The sequence below is a fragment of the Erpetoichthys calabaricus genome, chromosome 1, assembly GCF_900747795.2.
Source record: "Erpetoichthys calabaricus chromosome 1, fErpCal1.3, whole genome shotgun sequence".
Taxonomy (NCBI): domain Eukaryota; kingdom Metazoa; phylum Chordata; class Cladistia; order Polypteriformes; family Polypteridae; genus Erpetoichthys; species Erpetoichthys calabaricus.
This window is the reverse complement of record NC_041394.2, coordinates 254,558,962-254,579,419: the sequence shown is the minus strand read 5'-3', so window position 1 is coordinate 254,579,419 and position 20,458 is coordinate 254,558,962. Positions and strand designations below refer to the sequence as shown.

The 20,458-nt window shown below is 36.9% G+C and overlaps 1 protein-coding gene across 2 annotated transcripts in view; it reads left to right on the top strand.

The window, feature by feature from the left end:
* The window catches only part of net1 (neuroepithelial cell transforming 1), an 82,266-nt gene extending 65,053 nt beyond the window's left edge, over positions 1 to 17,213 (top strand). The window contains exons 1-10 of one of the 2 annotated variants that reach the window (XM_028814305.2): positions 7,441 to 7,709; positions 11,675 to 11,782; positions 11,990 to 12,157; positions 13,068 to 13,130; positions 13,323 to 13,419; positions 13,609 to 13,685; positions 13,879 to 14,136; positions 14,262 to 14,432; positions 15,167 to 15,353; positions 15,581 to 17,213. In XM_028814305.2, coding sequence (XP_028670138.1) covers positions 7,617 to 7,709; positions 11,675 to 11,782; positions 11,990 to 12,157; positions 13,068 to 13,130; positions 13,323 to 13,419; positions 13,609 to 13,685; positions 13,879 to 14,136; positions 14,262 to 14,432; positions 15,167 to 15,353; positions 15,581 to 15,984 — 1,626 coding nt within the window. In that variant the 5' untranslated portion in view covers positions 7,441 to 7,616 and the 3' untranslated portion in view covers positions 15,985 to 17,213. Of the gene's footprint in view, positions 1 to 7,440; positions 7,710 to 11,674; positions 11,783 to 11,989; positions 12,158 to 13,067; positions 13,131 to 13,322; positions 13,420 to 13,608; positions 13,686 to 13,878; positions 14,137 to 14,261; positions 14,433 to 15,166; positions 15,354 to 15,580 lie in introns of those variants that run through there. The other variant, XM_028814296.2, reaches the window with a different exon arrangement.
* Positions 17,214 to 20,458: the final 3,245 nt, after the last annotated feature.

Sequence of the window (20,458 nt, the reverse complement as noted above, 5' to 3'; positions counted from 1 at the left end):
AAGCACGGTTCAGTAGCATTCGGAAGCAGTGTGATTGCTAAACATGTTCCTGAGCATGGAAAATGGATAAGATGTCAATGACCCAACAAGTCAGATAGTGCAATTCTCATTTTGTTTGGTACCATTTGAGTTAAAAGCTGGATTTTATTCTCACAGAATACAATGTGAATTGTAGTTGGCAAGAAAAGCTGCAGATTCCTCCACTAACATCATTTGTCTCTGTAAAAATCTTCTTGTACGTGCAGCACAATTTATAGCAAAATGCTGTGCTGTACACTTAATAAATCTGTAAGAGGGTAGAGCATTATCCTGCCCTACACAATTCCAAAAAAACACAAAATAAGGAAAATCATTTTGACATGAATGCAGGTCACTCTGTGCTCAGATCTTTTTTTGGCTCTACACAAAGTCGCATGGTCATAATAAAAGCGTGCCCGGGCCCAGAACTTTAAGCACTGTGTGAGTGCAGGCCAGCTGGGAAGTAGTGTGTGGGGGCAATCGCGCTTGGGCACGGCACAGAACAAACGTGTCTAGTGTGAGTACACCCTTATACACTTTACCAAACAGCGAAGGAAAAAACTGAATGCAAAAACAGCCGGAGAACTTCATATGTGCGCTATGAGTAAGGCTGAGGTCGTATTGGGTATACTGTAGCCTCTGCTGTCCCATTTGAATGGAGCTTGTCTTGTTTTCTTTAATTAAGTGGAGCTCGGCCTGTGAGTGACACTGATGTAGATAGGTTGTTAAACTGCTTGTGTTGTGTTGGCAAATGAACTCATAAAATGCTTACAAGTTTATACCATGACTAGCTGTGCTGCTTGTCAAAGACTTGTTGAAGTCTAAGTAATCAGAATAGGCCTCATGTTTTTTATTTGATACATGGATTGTCCATTTGGTCTGTTATAATAAGACGCATCTGATCCCTTTCCCTTGTGGCATCCTTTTCCTGTTTACATAGAGCTGTTCATTTTTGCTGCTGCTTCTTGGTGATGCTCGTCAAACTGACCAGTGTTATAAGTTGAAGTGTTTTACTAGGAAAATGCGAAAATGAACACTACCACATTGACTAGATTTAATGAGTCTAGCCTAGTTGTGTTGGGGCTTTGGTTTTCTCACATGCACCCTTATCCATGCCCAAAATGCAAAGCCATCAGTCATTAGAATTACAGCTGTAAACATGGTCCAAGCATGTGTTAAAAAAAAAAAATAGTAATCCCAATGCTGCTTTTGCCAGCATATAATGTCAGACAACAGAATGGGCTGATAAGACCGATTGTCTTATTTTTAGACCCTTATTTGGTATTTTTAGTATCATTTTTATTTTTTAATCCTTCGTCTACAAGTTTTGACACTTTTGAAATTTTTCTTCCTAATATGAACAACCAGACGGATACATACACACACTTTTGTCCTTTTATTAAGCTAGATAAGCTGATTTCTGGTTGTCCGCAGTTACTCTCTATTGGATATATTCAATATTAACGTTTGCAGTGCACTATCTATTGGAATATATTTTGTATTGAATGTAGCAATAAAATGTGTTTTATCTTTCATTTCAACGGATGGCACATCACAAACATTAGCACTACTTTTATGAGTCCTATACCAAATGGCATGTAACAGAGACATGGAAACCAGACGGACACACAAATACCCAGACACATGTCCTTTTGTTAAGGTGGATGAGTCTTTTAGTTATTGTTGCATTATTTTACAGATTTTTGAGTTACTCCACACGCTGTATGTCTAGTGCCACCAAATATAGAAGTGAGCTGATAATATTTTTTTTTTTTAACTGGACTAATAACTCAGTTAAAAAGATAAGTTTCTTCATAAAAATTCAGGTACTCATATTAAATGAAAACAAGTATGTTATATGCAGTAATCTCTCATTGAGCTTAAACTTAATCTGCAAATAAATATTGCAAGGTGGAGACCCCAGAATTTTCTTCTTGACATCTAACCCATTTATTTTAATTAATTTTATCTCTCCCTGATTTAATCACTGGATCAAGCATATTCCTGTACGCCTTATTTTTTTCTTTAAAAAAAAAAAAAAAAACTCATTAAAACGTTTTGTTTAACATTGTGTGACATATGGGTGGATGTCTTTCAATTATATCCTAAACTGTCATGAATATACATCTTTGTCATCCCTTTACCAAAAAGGAAAAAAGGTGTTTCATGCTTGTGTGATTCATAAGATTTGATCAGAGTGTTAAAAGCATGAGTAGTCCTTGAGTAAAAATAATATTTACAGTTTGTTTTGAAGAGGCGTGTGCTGTTGATATAGGATAGATATTGAAATAGGTTATGTCTAAGGTATTCAGAATAGATGCATGCTGACTTTACTGCTCAACAGCCCACTTTTTTGTGTTCACATCAATAAAAGATAAACATGCAGTAAAAAGTATTTGATGAGAACGAAAATTTAATCCTTCATACAGTAGCCAGAATATTACAGATTTAAAATTAGATTCCTCAAAAATGCCATGTTTAACAAATTCAAAAAGAAGTATCTTATATATTCTGAACATTTGCTGAGATTTCAAATTTTAGCACAATTTTAACGCATTTTCTTGTTAGTCTGTTTGGTATCAGGGTTGGATGTTCTTTGTATACGGCAAGGCTGTCAAACTCAAACCTTGGGTTCTACTCTGGTGGATGGCTTTCAGTCATCAGTTACATCTGACTACTTAATCACAGGCAAATTTACACTTTTAATGGAATGTCTTTCATACAGTATTTACACAATGTATTTTTCTAGAGGTGAAAATATATCAAAAATGCCAAATTGATCCGTGGTATCAAATTTAAAAAGATGACTGTCACGTTTTTGCTGTTTCTCCCTTGATGTCTTACTCTGTCTGCATTCTTTTACATTTAATCCACGTTCTTCTCTTAATTGTGTCAAATTTTGTTTAAAAGTGACAGTTAAAGAACAAACAGAAGTACAAATGGTAATGTCTCTGGAGTAGCTTTTTAAAATGTATCATTTACTTACTCATCTTTAAGCAGCTTCTGCAGTGTTTGTACAGTATGTGTGCCTGTATGTATTGTGGCAGACGGCCAGGGATCCTGCCCCACCGGGCCCCCTGGAGCAGGGAAGGACTGGGAGAAGGGCAATATATTTCCTTGGGTGCAAGAGAGCAGCACCCCTGGATTCCATCAGGGCCACAGATATGGAGCTGGGAAGCTCAACCCTGTGGGGTCCGTGGCCACCACCAAGGGACGCCTGGACGATCCTGGAGCCCTGGAGGACAACACTTCCACCACACCAGGAAGTGCTGCAGGAAGTCCATCAGGGCACACCTGGAGCACATCCGGGTGCAATATAAAAGGGGATGCCTCACTCCATTCAGAGAGCCGGAGTCGGGTAGAAGAGGACGGAGCTTGCGACGAGAGGAGTAGAAGCGGCAAAAGGACTGTGAGCAATATTGGGGGTTTCCTGCACTGTGCGTGTAGTGTAAATAAACGGGTGTGCATTTAGACATCTGGAGTACGTGTCTGTCTGTGTCAGGGGCTCTCTTTTACAGTATGAAAAGCTCAACTACAACCATCATGTCTTATTTGTTGTTGCCTGTGTGTGGAAATACTTTGGCAATCAAGTGAGCTTTTTTGGTAATATAGCCATTTCTCTCAAATCTTTTTGCTATTGAATCAACTTACCTTCTAGTTCACTTCCTCCAGTCTTTCCTGATTATTTTTGTCACTTTCCCTCTTTTTGACATTTTAATTATTTAGGTTAGTGTTGCTTTTAATTTTTTGTGTGCTATTTGGATTCTGCTTCTTAACTCGTTACCATTCCTGATAAGCCCACTCCAGGCAGCAACATCACCTTAACTGAAGATTTAACATGGGAGGGCAGTGACAACAAGGTTCTAGTGACAGTGTACAGTACCTCTTTTATTATTAAGTCGATTAACAGATCTATAATGTGTTCTCAGAATTCTTTTATATATTTTCTGTATATAAAAGTGGCTAAGAAATAAAATACCCATTTTTAAACATTTATATGTCAACACCCTGCTGTTCCACCAGGCTATGCATGTGAGTCATTTTTGTTGGTTTACTTTAATCCTGTTGACAATCACTTTGCTCTAATGCTAGTTCCCTCAGATTTGGTAGATTACTTCACTACACAAAGCCATCATTTCTGTCTTCCCAGTTTTATGATCATAATTAAAACCTTTTAGTAAAAGTTTGCTATGTTAAACTGTAGCTGTGTACTATAAATGCTCTGTCACTGTAAAAAGCTGTCCCTTTTTCCATTTCTTCAGCCGCTTCACTGTTTGTGTGGAGTTTATATGTTCTCTAGGTGTCTTTTTTTTTTTTTGCCAGGTTTTTGTCCCACAACCCAAATACTTTCAGCTTAGGTTAATTGGTGCTCTAATTAAGTAAAGAGTGTGTGTGTAAGTGGCTGACCTAATGCTGAGCCCTGCCATGGTTCAAGCATTGTGTTCAGTGTTGCCAGAAGAGGCTGCAATTCCAGTTACAATCTTAAGACAATCGGTGAATGAATGCTGACTTTACATTTTAGCACTGATTTTGTTTTTAATTGATGTTAATGAACCCACTGTTCTTTCTCAATATAAGATTGTCATATGTGAAAGATGTTGCAAATCATGATGAAGATGGGTGACACAATTTTGTTTTATTGTATAAAAATAAGTGATCTAAGTGTTGCTTGAATCTGAAGTTAAGATAGTACTGGACTCCAGTTAAAGGGTGTCAGTATGGAGTGAGTGAGTGGTATATTTTCAGTTTTTCAATAAGTTGTCAGGGTCGTTGAAGAATAGCCACTTTACTGGACTAAATCCACAATTTTTCTATTAAGTGTAACCAGATATCATAAAACTATTTGTGATGTGAAAAGAATTTTCTTTGATTCTTTGTAAACTGCTGTATTCAAATGTTAATGCCTTTTAAATGTTAAACTGTGGCACATCTGGCCAGGTCTCACCTTATTACTGCCAACTAGTAGCCTGTTTTTGACAGCAGCAGCTTTTCATTATCCAGGCCAGAAGTTCTTATGTGTGTTTGGGGGATGGTTATTTATTTATTGTAATATACATATATTTTTTTCTTATTTTGAGCTTCTGTAAAATTTTAATTTCCCCTTGAGATCAAATAAACACTATCTAATCTAATGTAAGAAACCAGGGTACACAGAGAAACCACTTGTGCACATATGAAGAACATGCAAACTCAAAGCAATTGCCAGACTGGAACTAACTACGAGTCCCTGGACTGAGAAGCAGCAGCAAGTGCCATAGTGGTACCATACTGCCTGCATTTATGCATTATTAATAGCAAATTAAAATAATTTTTTTTCTGCTGTGGTTTCAGTTTTCAAATGTATTTTTATTTAATTTAAAAACATGTTTTGGTATGTAGCATTTTTTGAACAACTTCTCTCGTTATAATTTTTTTGAAGCAACCGTTATTCTGTAAGTCAGTGGGTCATAGTGTCATTTATGTGATATTTCAAGATAAAAATTAAAGTTTTAATAGCATTTTTGTCATTCTTCTTTATAATTATTTGGCTGTAAACTAAGCATTTTTTTAATATGTATATAAAAATATACTCTGCATAAACTACAAGTTTTAAGCACTTGTATGTTAACACCCTGCTGCTCCACCAGGCTGTGCATGTGAGTAGTTTTTGTAGATGTGTTTCAGTCTTGTAGGCAAACTCTTTCCTTTCATGCTTGTTCATGCATATGCTGTGTAGATGATTCTTTTTTACAGAAAGGTATCTTTCCTGAATTCCAATTTTGTGTCAGTTACCACTGTAATTTTCCTTTTATTGTGCTATGGCTTTGTAAATTGAATATTATCTTGCAGTGTAAACCTCACTCCACCCATTCCCTGAACTTGCTTTCTTCAGTACAAAGGTCACTATGAGTGACATCAGCAGGAACATACTGGTGAGATGCCTGCCAATCACAGACCAGACTCGTGCACATCTCAATTCCATATTTGCCATGTAAAAGGAAACATGAGCACTGCAATGAGAATTCACCTGAGAGCAGGGCATACAAAAAGCATTCCAGCCAGGACTTGAACTGGGGGTCCAATTTTATGAGAGTAGCAACATTACCTACTTTTGTATTTAAAAAAATAAAATCAAATATGTGTTCAAAACATCTTTGCTTCACATGAACATATTCAATTTCATCCATCCATCTATCCATTACTTTAATCTGCTTATTTCAATTTATGGCCACAGCATGGTGTAAGACTATCTTGGCAGCACTGGAATTAAAACGGGATCCATCCCTGATGAGATGCTTGTCAGACACGGTGCTTGAAGTTGCTATGAACTACAAAATCCATTTCACAACTCATGGGGTGGACTGACTTCCATTTCAGGGTAATTTTCTTCATTGTGCCTGGTGCTTCTTAAAGAGGTATTGGTTCCCTGCGATCCTGTAATGGAATAATAGGGTTCAGAAAACAGACAGATGGATTTGGCTATTGACAAAGTGCCTATTAAATATATTTGTGTCTGAAATAATCCCACATATATCCAAAATGTTTAGTATAATTAGAAGGACATGCCTTACAAAATTATGGTTTAATTCAAGCTCACACTCGAGACAAAAAAAAATTTTCTTCTCCACACCACAAACATTTCTTTATCTGATGTATTTTACTCCTGTGACCTTTTTGAACAGTCATAAAACATAGACTGTGTGGCACTTTAGAAAGCCTGCTCCAAGATATGTGCTTTATTTTTAGCATACTGAAGAAAATTCTTACTTAAATAAATAAACATGTATATATTTGGCCTATTCTTATGGCAAGTGTCTGGCATCCAGTGGCATGTTATGCAGACAAAAAAAAAAGAGAGAGCACAGCATATTGTATTCAGTGTGTACGACAATTGGCAGAGCCCAAGTAACAATGAAAGGCTGCCTATTAGCTGTCATCCTGTGTGATTAGAACAATGAGCTGTTTCTGACAGAAGAGGGTCATTTTGTCTGGTAGTCCTAGCTCATTTCCTTGTGCTTACTTCAGTGACTGATTTGTGTTCTAGTGTTCTGAATTAATTTTTATTTTGATGTTTAGGCCCATTAGTGCAGCTTCTTTTTTTACAAATATACCCATAAAAGTTTAAAAAGAAAAAGTAAAAGCACTATGTACATACAATTGTCTTTATAAACATAGCATTTCTGAATTGAATGTGAAGGTATATTCCACGGATCCACTACAGTTGTTAAAGTCTCTGCCTGATTTTCTCACTCTCTTTGAAAAGCCAGTATTCTTTATCAGTTACTTGGTAAGACCGAGTCATATTTATATGAGGGTGGACTGTGGAGAGATTTCCACCCCCCTTGGTTTGCAGCTGTTGGCTGACAGTTGATGCTGAGGGGGCAGAACTAGTTGAACTCCCTGTAACCACTCCTCCTTTACTAAGTCCTGTGCAGTTCGGTTTCTCTGTTACTTGAGAGTAGAGGCCAGAGAGGATTAAGAAGCAGCAGTCTGCTGAGCTTGGAGGAGGAGGAGGAGCAGAGTTCAGGGATTTTACATTTGGCTTTTAGACGTCCTGCCTACAAGAAAACTTCATGTGGAACTGCCTATAGGAAGCACCTTAAGGGATTTTACAAAGAATGGTGGCTTACGATGAAATTGGAAGCCTGTTGCCAATTAAAAGGACACTACAAGTCATAGACATTCAAAATCAGTCCTCTAAAGAATCTGAGGTAAGAAGAAAATGCAACTGAAAGGGATTACAGTATGCCATAAAGGTGTTCTTTCTAAGCAACATTTCTTTTCAGAAGTGAATGACTGAGCAGCAGTTTCCCTTTACTGTGTTTCACTTGTAAAACAGACTATGACCCAAAGCTATAATCTGTGGCAAGCATGCCGGACCTTATCTGTTAACATTTATGCTCATGAATGCTGAAGCAGAATGGTGCAATTGTGTTACTAAGCAAAAACTGGCGTGTTTGGCTGGTGGCTAATCGGAATTCCTATACATCTTTTCTTCTTAGTGGCTTTTAATTTTTTTTAGTCTGCATAATAGTACTTGTTAAGCAGGATTGCTGTTAAGTGAAGGGAAAAGAGTTTTATGAGCCCCTTCCTTTAGAAGTCTGGATTCTTGCGGATGGTAAATTACAGACCAGTGAACTGAAAAACTATCAGATTGAAAAGCTCACTACTTCATTTAAATAGCTTTGAAGTCTCCATTTTAGGACAGGGGTTCATTGCTTGACCTGTGAGTCAAAGGGGGCTTTAAGTGGCAGACAGACATTAGCTTCCCATTTGACACACAGTGGTTTTGTTCTTTGTTAATTACCATCAAAATCAGTTCTGTCTTAGTGCAGATTTCCTTCTCTTTTTTATGTAATTGACAGGAAAGGGAACTAAAGTGTTTCCACACTAAGATCATTCACAATTATTTGAATTTTCAATGTATTACTGAGTAATACAATGTGTTACCTAACTTGCATTAGCTGTTATTTCTCCTGGGGCAACAGGCAGATTCTTTGTAAAGTGTCATGTTACTTTACAAAGCAATCTTTTTTGCAGATGATTTTATGAAATGGCATGCCTTTTCTTACGGGCACCAGGCTTTTCTGAATGTTTAGTGTAAAATAGTTTTTTATTTAATTAAATTAACAATGGAGGAATAAGCTTGTGCACTTTTGAATGCCACAGAAGTTATTTCTTTGTGTGGCTTATTGTGAACTTTTGTTCAAGTTAAATTTATAGTCTTATCTCTTTACCTCAAATCAAGTATTCCTAAGCACAACTGCAAGAGAGACCACTTTGCAACTAAGAACATGCAATTTATAAGGAATTCATAAAATAAAACGTGATTGTGCATTGCTGACACATATACAGTATGCTCTTTCATATGGTTTAAAGAGATAGAGTAACCATTGACACCCTACTTTGTATGACTTGACCTTTTATTAGGGATCATTATCTGCTTTGCTGCTAGGGGTGTTGATAAATGCTGCTGTACTTAGTGTTTGTTTTGGAAAGGCTGGGATAGGAGGGTTTCCTGAAGTGATAGTATGAAGTACATAAAGGAAAGTCACAGGCTGGTTCTTGTGATGAGTGCCTGCTGAAAATGACTAAGTTTAAAGGCCAAACTGGCCTCAACATCATTAATCAAAATGTGCAGTGTTAGGCCGGATCTGGGTGGCTTCCTGCAATAGGCAAAGAGGACTGTCCCCCAGAGGACACATGAACAGGTATCAAAAGCTGCTAAAATTAATGGCACAGCAGTGTTCTGTTTTTTCAGGGATTCTTTTATATCAGGATGTGTGTTAAGGATCCAACATATTCATCATTTTCTTTGGTTTCATTCCAAATGGGAATTAATGTTTTAACTTTCGCTTGCCCCTATGTGGCTAAGGAAACATGCTTGTGAGTAGCAGCAGCACATCTCCAGAGTCCTTAAATGCCACATTGTGCAGTCTAAATGCCACAAAGTTGATCATTCCTCTCAGGCTTGGTTTTAATTTACCTTCAAGAACTCTCAAAACACTGAATTTGAATCCCTTTTGTGAAGATATTTACTTTTTGAGAATAGACTGAATGCTACTAATCTAAATACATTTCAGTAGTGTTATTCCTAATATATTATTAGTCTATGGATGGTGGCAATATTGATAATTATATTTGAATTATCTCATTAATATTTTTGAAGAAAAATAAACTACTTTTACATACTGCCTAGTTTAGTTTTCTCCAACTTACATAGTCTTGTTTAGAATTTTCTGAGCTTGCACAGATGCAGTAAAAGCGTTTCATATTTTACTGTGAGAAAGAGGTTTCAAACAGTCTTACATATCACATAGAAAGCCAAAAAGGCCAGCTCAAGTCCGTCAACAAGATCCTTCACCAAAAGTTACACTTTATATTTTAGTGGGGATTAAAAAAAGTTTGGTTGATGTTAAGGAATTTTATATAAATGACTAAAAAGTTAATAATATAAAGTATTGCTTTCATTTTGTATTGTATTTATAATATCATTAGGAGATAGCTATTATGCTATTCACCTTTTTGTTACTGCCATTTTGGGAGATATCTTACCCACTAATAGTAGCGATTCAGTGGTGTACCTGGAGCATTTCATAGGGTTGAGAGTTTAAAGATTGTTCCAATTCCACAGTTGCTCTCAGGGATACTTTACATCTGCAGAGTTGGTTGTGCAGTTGTTGCACTCCCTCACACTCGTTTTGGGAGTTTGGGTGCATGGGGGGCAAATGAGATGATCTTCACTGAATAACAAGCATGACAGTGATTTTTACAAAATGAAATCCCAGTCCACACAAAAAAAAATGTCAAGTGGTTAGACTGATTTTCAAGATTGTTGCACAGATTCAGCATGCAGCTAAATGAGAAGTAAAAGTGTTACGTATTGCCTTTCTACACTGTAATGTAACATTTGCCAAACAAAAGTGGCTCTTGTTTGGCCTGAATGCACACATTATGAACAGATTCATGAATACAGTGACCTTTATTTTGCAGTTATATCAAGATCCTATGTGCATGTAGGCAAACTCATTTTTTAAGTCCGCACTGAGTGTTGCCTTTTGTTTACTGTATTTAGCAGACTAATAAGCTGGTTCTTGTCCTGTGACTTTGGCTGCTATTTTCTGAAACACAATCCATGTTTTGACTGTCTTGCAAAGGAGATTTCCTTGTTTGCAACTCCTCATTAATGTAGCAACTGAAACCTGAAAAAATAACAGACTGAAAATCAGGACTTTGCACTAACAAAGACATAAGGTTTCTGTATGAGGCATTTTGTTTAATAATATGCTAGTCCTAGTTGTGTGTGTATTCTATAGGAGGGAGGGGTATTGCCTTGAGGCTAAACTAAATCCCAGAACAGTTTTTACCTTGTAAAAGGCCATGTCTTAACCTGTTCAAAGTCCATTAGATTTGTTAGTTCTTTTTCAGCAGCTGGATCTTTATAGCTTCAAAAGTGTTACCTTTCTCACGCAAGGGCATGTTTTCAAACACGACAAGGTCTATAAGAAAAGAAGTACACACAATCCATGATTTGTGAAGCACTATATTTGCTTACTCATTAATTTTCTTATTCATCCTAAATGTATTTTTTTCTGTGATATATCTTTTTTTCTTTTATGCTTAAAACTCAGTATAGCTAAAATGATTGTATATTACCATATTTTATGTTTTGTTTTTTTAACGTTCCACATTTTAGGATATTTATTTACACCCACACTTATATACCACATATAATTTGAAAACCAGTCCATTTTTATCCTATTGTACAGCAAGGTCCCATAAGTTTTAGCAAGCATTTGCTGCATCAGTTGCAATTTCCATATGGCAGCCGGGCACACAACCAGATGCATACCAGACATGCCTGTAACCTTTTTACCCTAAGTAGAAATAAGAACAGAGCATTATAACACAAAAGACTCATTTGTTCATAGTCTGTTTAAACCAGCTGTTGAATATGACTGATTTCCGGAGCTGCTTATGGAAGGATCTACTTTATTAGAGTGAACCAAGAAATTTAGCAAAACTGGAAGGTAGCAATTGCCACTGAACTAGTTTTATTAATCCAATTACAAAAAGTATGATAGTAAAAAAAAATGCTTTGTGTTTAACTACGTTGATTAAATTTCACAAGTGTCAATGAAGATTTTTCTTAAATATTGTTCCTTTGTTTTTGCAGGAGCCAAGTCACAAGCGGGTTCGCCCCCTTAGCAGGGTGACTTCACTGGCTAATCTAATCTCACCTGTAAGAAATGGCGCTGTCAGGCGCTTTGGACATACAATTCAGGTATGCATGTTGCAGTTTTTGGTTTTATTTTTGTTTTTTATGCTATAAGATAATTCCCTTACTACTTCTTTTAAAAATGCACTAGCATGCTAAAAGTAATTTAATGACACCTATCCATTGTGCATTTCCAACTATTGTACTGAATACATTTTTGGTTTAAATGGCTAAAAAAACATTTATTAATTATTTTGATTTTTTTTCCAATAGTCCATCTCTTTTCGAAGTGACAGCAAGTCACCAAATAGTTCCCAGAAGTCCTGCAGCAAAGCAGCGGCACCCACCCCACCAAAACGGCGCAATAGCACCCTTTGGTCTGAGACACTTGATGTTAACAAAAAGGGAACGTTTTCTGCCAAAGAAATCAAAAGACAGGAGGTATGATCATAGTGATTATGATACAGGTCACAATAATCCAAGTTAAGAAACGTTATGTTACATAGGAATGAGTTTATCCCAGTTTGAGTTTATTTAAATGTGCTTATATACATAAAAAAAGTGGAACTGATTGATTTCTAATTCAAAACTTATTCTTTTTAAAACGTATTTCTTTTAGTCTGGCCTAAATCCAACTTTAGCAGCATCAATATTTGCTCCAGTGTTTCCCAGACAGTGTATGATGACACAGTGGTACTGTAGCTAGTATTGCGACCTCATGGGTGGAATTCTACACATGGTCATTGGCCAGTGGTTTTTGAATGTTCCCAACACCATCCACCCCCCAATAACCCGCCCCACCACCCACCAAACAATATTCGGACGTTCAGTTTGATTAAATGGCAATTCCTAACTGACCCCAGTATGAGTGTGGATGTGTGAATGAGCGGGCGCTGCAGTGGACTGACTCCTTGTCCAGGGCTGCTTCCTGCTTTGCTGTCAATGCTGCCTGGAATGATTTCCTCGACCAACCCACCCCTGGTGACTGTGAATTGGATTAAACAAGTTAGAGAAGAAAATAGGATGAAAGACACCTCATTAATGAAAGTGCTGGTTGTATGAACATATTTGTATGCAACCACTGCAGATTCTTGGGGTTGTTTTCACAGACCTGTAGAATCCACTATGCACTGAAGAGTTTCTCTAGCTAATTCAGTTAATCCAAATTAACAAAACTGTAGTCAAACAGCTTTGGAATGGCTTGCAAAATGTATTAGTGATTAGTATTATTTAATTATTATAAATAAATATTAAGGAAAGTGGCCAATTAAAGCATTAACAAGTTTTATCAGATATTGAAGGTGTATATTTTATATTTAGCATGTTCATTTTTTTCTTCCTCACCCTTTAGGCTATTTTTGAACTGTACAGAGGAGAGCAAGATTTAATTGATGACCTGAAGTTGGCTCGAAAGGTAAGTCATTTTTGACAATTAAACTACTCCATACTAATTTTGGATATCAATAATGATGCTAACAACATCCTTGTCGTTTTGCAAATTGAGCTGCTTTGCTGTAACACATACTTAAACATTTGCTTTTAGCACATACAAGTACAGTGATACAAGTGCAAGTCCTAAGTCCTTTTTAAATATATTTACTTTTAGGCTTACCATGACCCCATGCTGAAGCTGTCTATTATGTCTGAGGATGAACTGACTCAAATATTTGGAGATCTGGATTCCTATATCCCCTTACATGAAGGTAAGCATTATACAGATACATGCAGATCTGCCTTTGTGAAACAGAACATTACCGTTACTTTGATGGGGAAGTGAAAATAAGTGTCAAGGTTAAAATGCTTGTTAGATATTTAATAAGAGATTTAATTACAGTTCTTTATCTTTTCTGTTTGTTTTGGATTGTAAAATGTGATCTTTCTTCTTATCTAAGACCTTCTGGAACAACTCACAAAAGCTACAGATCCAGATGGGACAGTGGGGCAGATTGGACACATATTTATTAAATGGGTAAGTCCTGACAGTTATATTTCTGTTCCTGGTTCAGTAATGGATAGTTTATTGTATTTTTTTTTATTTATGAAGCAGAGGGAAAAGTAGAATATACTGCATGAAAATGTACTTTTCTAAATTAAAATTTGAAATCACTTTAGCACCTTGAAGTAAACAATGTTGAATGCCTCTTCATTTTTTTGACTTTTAGCTGCCAAGACTCAATGCATATAAAAAATACTGCAGTAAACAGCTGGCAGCAAAAGCATTGTTGGATCAGAAAAAGCAAGACCGCAGAGTTCAGGACTTTCTCCAGCGATGTCTCGAGTCCCCATTCAGCCGAAAACTCGACCTCTGGAGCTTCCTGGACATTCCACGGAGCAGACTGGTCAAATATCCCCTGCTTCTGAAAGAGATTTTAAAGCACACTCCAAATGACCATTCTGATATTGAGACGTTGGAAGAAGCTGTAAGTTTCTTTCATTTCATGTCATGTATTAGACACTGCATTTGCGTTATTAGTTAACTAACTTTTTGTTTATAGAATGTTTTTGTGACCACTAAAATGTTTTTCCTGTATGTTTATTATTTTAGATTTCAATAATCCACGGTGTACTTTCTGACATCAATGTAAAGAAAGGTGAATCTGAATGCCAGTATTACATTGACAAATTAGACTACCTTGATGAAAGACAAAAAGATCCACGAATAGAAGCCAGTAGGACACTGTTGTGTCATGGAGAGCTGAGGAATAAGAGTGGAACTGTAAGTATTTTTCTTATGTATTTAAAGATGTTTCTTTTAATAAAAGACACAGAGCAGTAGTGATAATGGGACTGTCGTGTTGTTCAGTTACGTACAGAAGAACTACTTGATAAATTGTTGGCAACAAGTTCCCAAAAAATAAACATATTTATATTGTAAATATTATCATGTCAATATTGCTGTGGCATTAGGTATGCACTACAAGGAAAGCGAACTGTAACATTGTTCTAAGTAGAGCTTTGTGATTTGTGCTGGAGAGAAAGGGCCTATGTTTAGGATGTTTTGTATATGTTAACATACTGCATTTTTCATAGAACTTTTATAATTATTTGAGATAACAAACAGATGCCAAATTCATAGCATAAAACTGAAGATCAAAATATGTGTAAAACTAAAATATTTTACTGGAAAATAATGTATTCAAAGACAAAGTCCAGTGGTCAATAAGTTCATTCCAACCAGGTTAAAAAGATGCAGATTAGTTATTTCAGTTTTATACTTAGGAGCCTGCATGTGCTTAATGGAGACAAACAGACTTTAAGGAATAGAAGTATGAGAACAAAACAATCCAGAGCATGTGAAACATTGCCTTATACAAATACATAAGTGTTTAACATGTTAACACAATTTTCAGACTTACAATCAACTGTGTGCTAAGTGGCTCTTTATGTGAAGAATTGTAGTCCAATGAGCTTTTACAATAAAGTTGTTTTCTTCTCCTCTTTTATCCCCAGAAACTGTATGTATTCCTTTTTCAAGACATCTTGATTTTAACCAGGCCGGTGACCCGTAGTGATCGGCCTTACTACCAGGTTTATCGTCAGCCAATTCCAGTAGAAGAACTGGTTCTGGAGGACTTACAAGATGGAGATGTTCGAATGGGAGGCTCATTCAGAGGAGCTTTCAGTAACGCAGACAAAGGTAGGCCTAGACTGTATGAAGAATTGATGCTTTGAGCAGTACCCTTTAATAATCACTTTTTAAAGAACTGAGGCCACTGACTAAGAAAAGGAAAAATAGGGAATATTTGCAAGAAAAAAAAATTTTAAAAGAAGCCTGTAAATGTTTTTGTTTTTTCAATTTAAAGCTGACGTCATATGACATGTAATTTTTAGCCATCTTCTAAAACTTTTTTTTTTTGATTTTAGCCAAAAACATCTTCAGAGTTCGATTCCAAGATCCATCTCAGGGCCAGTCACATACCTTGCAAGGCAACGACATATTCCACAAACAGCAGTGGCTCAACTGTATCCGTGCCGCTATTGCTACACACCAGCAGAACCATTCTCCATTGAAGGAGAAACAAGAAACTGTAGAGACCCACGAACAGAACTCCCGAGTGGGAAGTACCAAGGAGAAGCGGCGCGAGTCTGTTCTCTCTGGAATTGTTCATATGGAAGCAGATGAGATTTCTGAATCAGGGTCTGTTCAGGATGACACAACAGAGGAGACTGAAAACCTACAGGTGGCTGTCAACAAGACGCCACCAGTTCACAAATCAAAAAAGGACAAATCCCAATCAGGGGGCAAAAGAAAAGAAACAGTTGTGTAAATAGTGTCTGTTGCTGCACTCCAATGAATTGTTGTATTTATAAGTGTTACATTTTTGTTTTGTCTTAAGAAATGTAATAATTTCTTTTGTTTTTTTATTTTATTTTTCATGATGGCAGCTACATTTGTCGAGTCTGTTATACTTTCTGTATAACATTAGGGTTTGTTTTTAAAGTTGTGAACTTTTACTTAAAAGTATTCCAACAGTATGCCAATTTCCTAAAAGTGAATCTGATCATCTGAAACCCCGATTTTCAGTGTAATAAATGAGCACATACCTATTAGAGTTACACACATGCGTTTAAGTGTGTCCATGGGTGTAATTTGCAGCCAGAAATGATTTCCTTAATATTGTAAATAAGTATTATAGCCGTTATTACACTTTGGAAAATATGGATCAGATAAAAAATGAGATTGTTCATTCTGTAAATTGTTTGATGTAAATAAGGGGTCACTATAGAGCATGCTGTGTTTTTTTAGACTGTTCTGGAACACACTGTCTTACAAATGTAAATAGACATTCCTTCTTATATGGACATATTTTCTAAGCATATTAATGACCTTGAATCATATTATTTGTATTTTATAATTGAACTCCACCATATTTTATTATTTTTTTAAACAATTTTAAACAAGCAGTTGTAGAGAAGATAGAGTAGGTTTTTTCCCCCGTATTGCCCTTTTTTTTTTGTATATTGTTAAAACCTACAATCTGAGCCATGGTAATGCTGAGCCAAAAGTGTTCACCATAAAGCCAAACAAACTCATTCAGAGTCACATCTTGCATGTGGATTTGTGTTTTTGGACTGATGTTGTTACTGCAAGCATTGAAAATATATATATTTATATATACAGTATATATGTATATATATATTTTTATTTGTGGAACTACTGAGAGAAGCCGTGTACAGAAGACTGATAAGGTAGCTGATATGTTGATAAAGGTTAGTGCATCTAGTTTTTAAAATGTAAAAAAGGTTTTGAGTGTTGCTCTTTTTTTGTGAAGAGCTATGACTTTTAAGCTCAGATGAAGGATTTCGTTAGAAAAATTAGTGACTATGAGCTTTAAGAGTGATGGGATTTGCATGTGAGGAAGGTGAAAGGAGAAGGATATGGTACGTTGTAATTTACATTACTTGTAAGTAAAGAAGGTTTGAGGAATGTGCAGTTTTCAAATTGTGGTATACAATATCAAGAGATGAAGTACAATAAAATTAAGTGTTAGCAGAAGTCAAGTGTCACCTTTTCCTTTTTATTTTCTTGTGTTAATCGTTTGCATTTATCTTTCGGTGGTCTAATGTTATTTCCATGGTCTGAGTTTCTGCCTTGTGTACATTCCCCCCTAGAAAAAGTGGATTCTGAAAATGGGTGGATAGTGTAATACTAACTCTTAGAGCATTTCACAGTGCCTTGTCTTCTGTGGTGCAGATCTGCCTGTTTTTTGAATAACCCATCATTTTAAAGTAAATCATCAATACAGAGCAGAGTCTTCACACATGGCACGAAGAAGAGCAAAAGGGCATTTCTGGGGCAGTTCCAAAAGCTTACTGAGCTATAAGTGAGCACAGTGGGTAAATATCCCGTTTGCTTAAAGTTGCAACTAAAATATTAAGCGATCATCTGAGATCTTCCCCAGCACTCCAAGATATCAGGCAGTTTTCCACTCCCATAGTCCCCTCTGCACGTTTTGTTGCACATTAAGTAATGTTTCGACTAATGTATGTCACATTTTGGTACTTGTCAGTAAACCAGTTGGATTGCACATTTCAACTATTTTATGTAGCAGGATAATTAAAACCAAGTAATTTTAAAGACTGCCTGAGACCAGCTGTTATTTTAATTTGGGTAATTATTTAGTGCCTAAGAGCTTACATTGCACTGTGAGCCAGCAGGTCACCAGGAACTACAGTCCGAATTGTGAAGCAGTGCTTCAGGGATGTTCTGTACCTCTGTTTACATGGTAAGACTTCCACAAGAAGGAAGTCTGTGGCTTGAATTCCTTTGCAGGAGATGTGTTCATATAATCTTCGCAAACAAGAAATGTTTCAATCGGCCATCTTAAGAGTCATGGATTTAAATGTTTATTGTCTTTGGACTTTTCATGAGAAAAAACACACAAGACGAACAAACAAAAATGTAAAAGACAATGAAATGGATTATGTTTGGCTTGGATTAAAGGCACGTGAAAGTGTTTATATTTCCTTCATTTCTTACTTATATTAAACTGTAAGAATTATAACTTTCAATGCCGCAAAACAACGCAACTCAAACTCATACTGTACTTACTTATATATCCTATAAATAGAATTTGCCTTCTATAAAGACATTACTGTTTTCTGAAACGGACAACAGTCCTAGGAGTAAATGCAAGTTTCTCTTACAAATGATTTAGCAACCGATATCTGGTTTTACTCAAGTTGGCTGGATGCCAGATTTCCATCATCTTCTGTATCTATCAATTAATTTCTTTAACTAGTTTATGCAGGGCAGGATCGTGGGGCAGCTGGAACCAATCCTAGCAATCATTGGGCACAAGGCAGGAACAACACCTGGGCAGGGTGCCAGGCCATCACAGGGTGAACACACAAAACACCCGCGCTAGAGTTAATTTAGCAGTGTTTGGCATTCTCAGAATTGACACCTACTCGCTGACCACCACTTCCATTCATCCTTTCCACCGGCCCCCCTGCTGACAAATACCTACCCTTACTTAATGGATCTCTTCACCCAGTCTAGTCTCCCTTGTACTGCCATGTGCCCAAACTTTTTAAGCTGTCACCACGACTGTGATAAGATGACACAGTTGTCTTGTGCTTCTCATGGATATGTAGAAAACATGTGGCTTCCTTTTATACTTTCTACACTTACAGGAGAGTTTTAGACTCCCACCACCCTAAAAACTGAAGCAGGCCAGTTTATGGAACAAGTTTGTCCATGGATTGCAGACAGCCTGCTGAACACCCTCACTCTGGGGGCTTTGTTCTTCACTTATGCCCACTACTCACATGCACCCCATGTGCAATTCTCTGTGCAGGAGCCTATCAGCCCAACAAGTAGTTTGCATTTATTAACATGAGGTATTTGGAAACAATTTAAATGCGGCTGATAGGCTTGCTATCTACATCTCCTGCCATTTAAATGGCACCCCGCCCACTTCCTTAGATGGGTGGGGTCAGGGGAGGAGTCCACCCACAACAAGGAAAGCCTGGCATTGAGGCACATCGAGGTAAGATATTGGTGAAAAGCAGAGCTTGAATTTTGTTTCTTTGTTTAATAAGAGGTTAAATTTTAAATGGGAATGTGATTGCTCAGTTTAATGCTCAGAATTAATAGCATTTAAATGCCACCAGGGTATTTGAGATGATTAGAAAGAATGCAGAAATTAAAATCCCCAGTAAAGCTTCTGACTTCATGATTATATCTTGTGTGAAGGGTTGCCCTCTGTCTCTTAATCCATTAATATGGCACCATCTAAACTCAAATGTAATATTATAAATTTATGAGCTGGTTTTGTTTCTAGTCAGTGGAATGGGCAATGATCTCTGTGCATTTGCATTCCTTTGGTTTCGGAGTTAAGTACACAGTACTGCCCAATTTTAATTACTTCTGTCTAAAGGCATTTCTTGTCTCCTTACTAGTTTCAATTGGCCCTGTCAGATGGGCTTCCTAACCAGCATGTGGTGGTGTGGTATTTTAGCTTACTCAACCTTATAATTTTACGTTATTGATTTTTTTTTTTGGTCTCATGGGTCATAATTTGTCAGGCATTGTACAGTCAGCATAGTGCCTCAACACCATCTGGAAGGAGTTTGTTCTTTCGCCCAGTGCTGTTCTTTGTGCCACGTATTAACCTCTGGTTTTGTTTTGTTTTTTTCTTCTTTAGTTTTGGTGATGGACTTAGCGAGTGGTAGGAGGTTCCGCTGTTGTCACTATACTTGATGACAGCTTTAATCATTCTGAAGTTGATTGTGGTACAGTTTTACAGGTATGTGTTGCCCTGACTTGGACCAATCTTTCAGTGCCCACATACTGTAATGCATTTAGGTGCTGGTGACTTATCTCAGAATCATTCAGCACAAGGAAGGGAAAAAAAAAACAACATCACAAGAGACGTTAGTGTATATGATAACATTCATTCATATAAACAGTCAGTTTAGAGTTACCAGTTGAACCAATATAAATGTCTTGGATAGAGGAGGAAAACCAAAGCAGACGCAGAGAGGAAGTGCAATCTCCACACCGTGTCCATGCGGAGATTTAAACCCACAACTAGACAAACTTTGCTGTCATGTTTTTCATGTAGCATAACCTTCTGAAACTTGCTTAACCCAATACAGGAGCAGTGGGGCTGCATCGAACATAGGGCCGGAATCAGCCTTGGACTGGTGCTAGTCCATCACAGTACTTTTTATCTTCTCTGCTTATATTAGTGTTTGCAGACAATTGAATGGAACTAAAACTGAGTGTAATTGAAA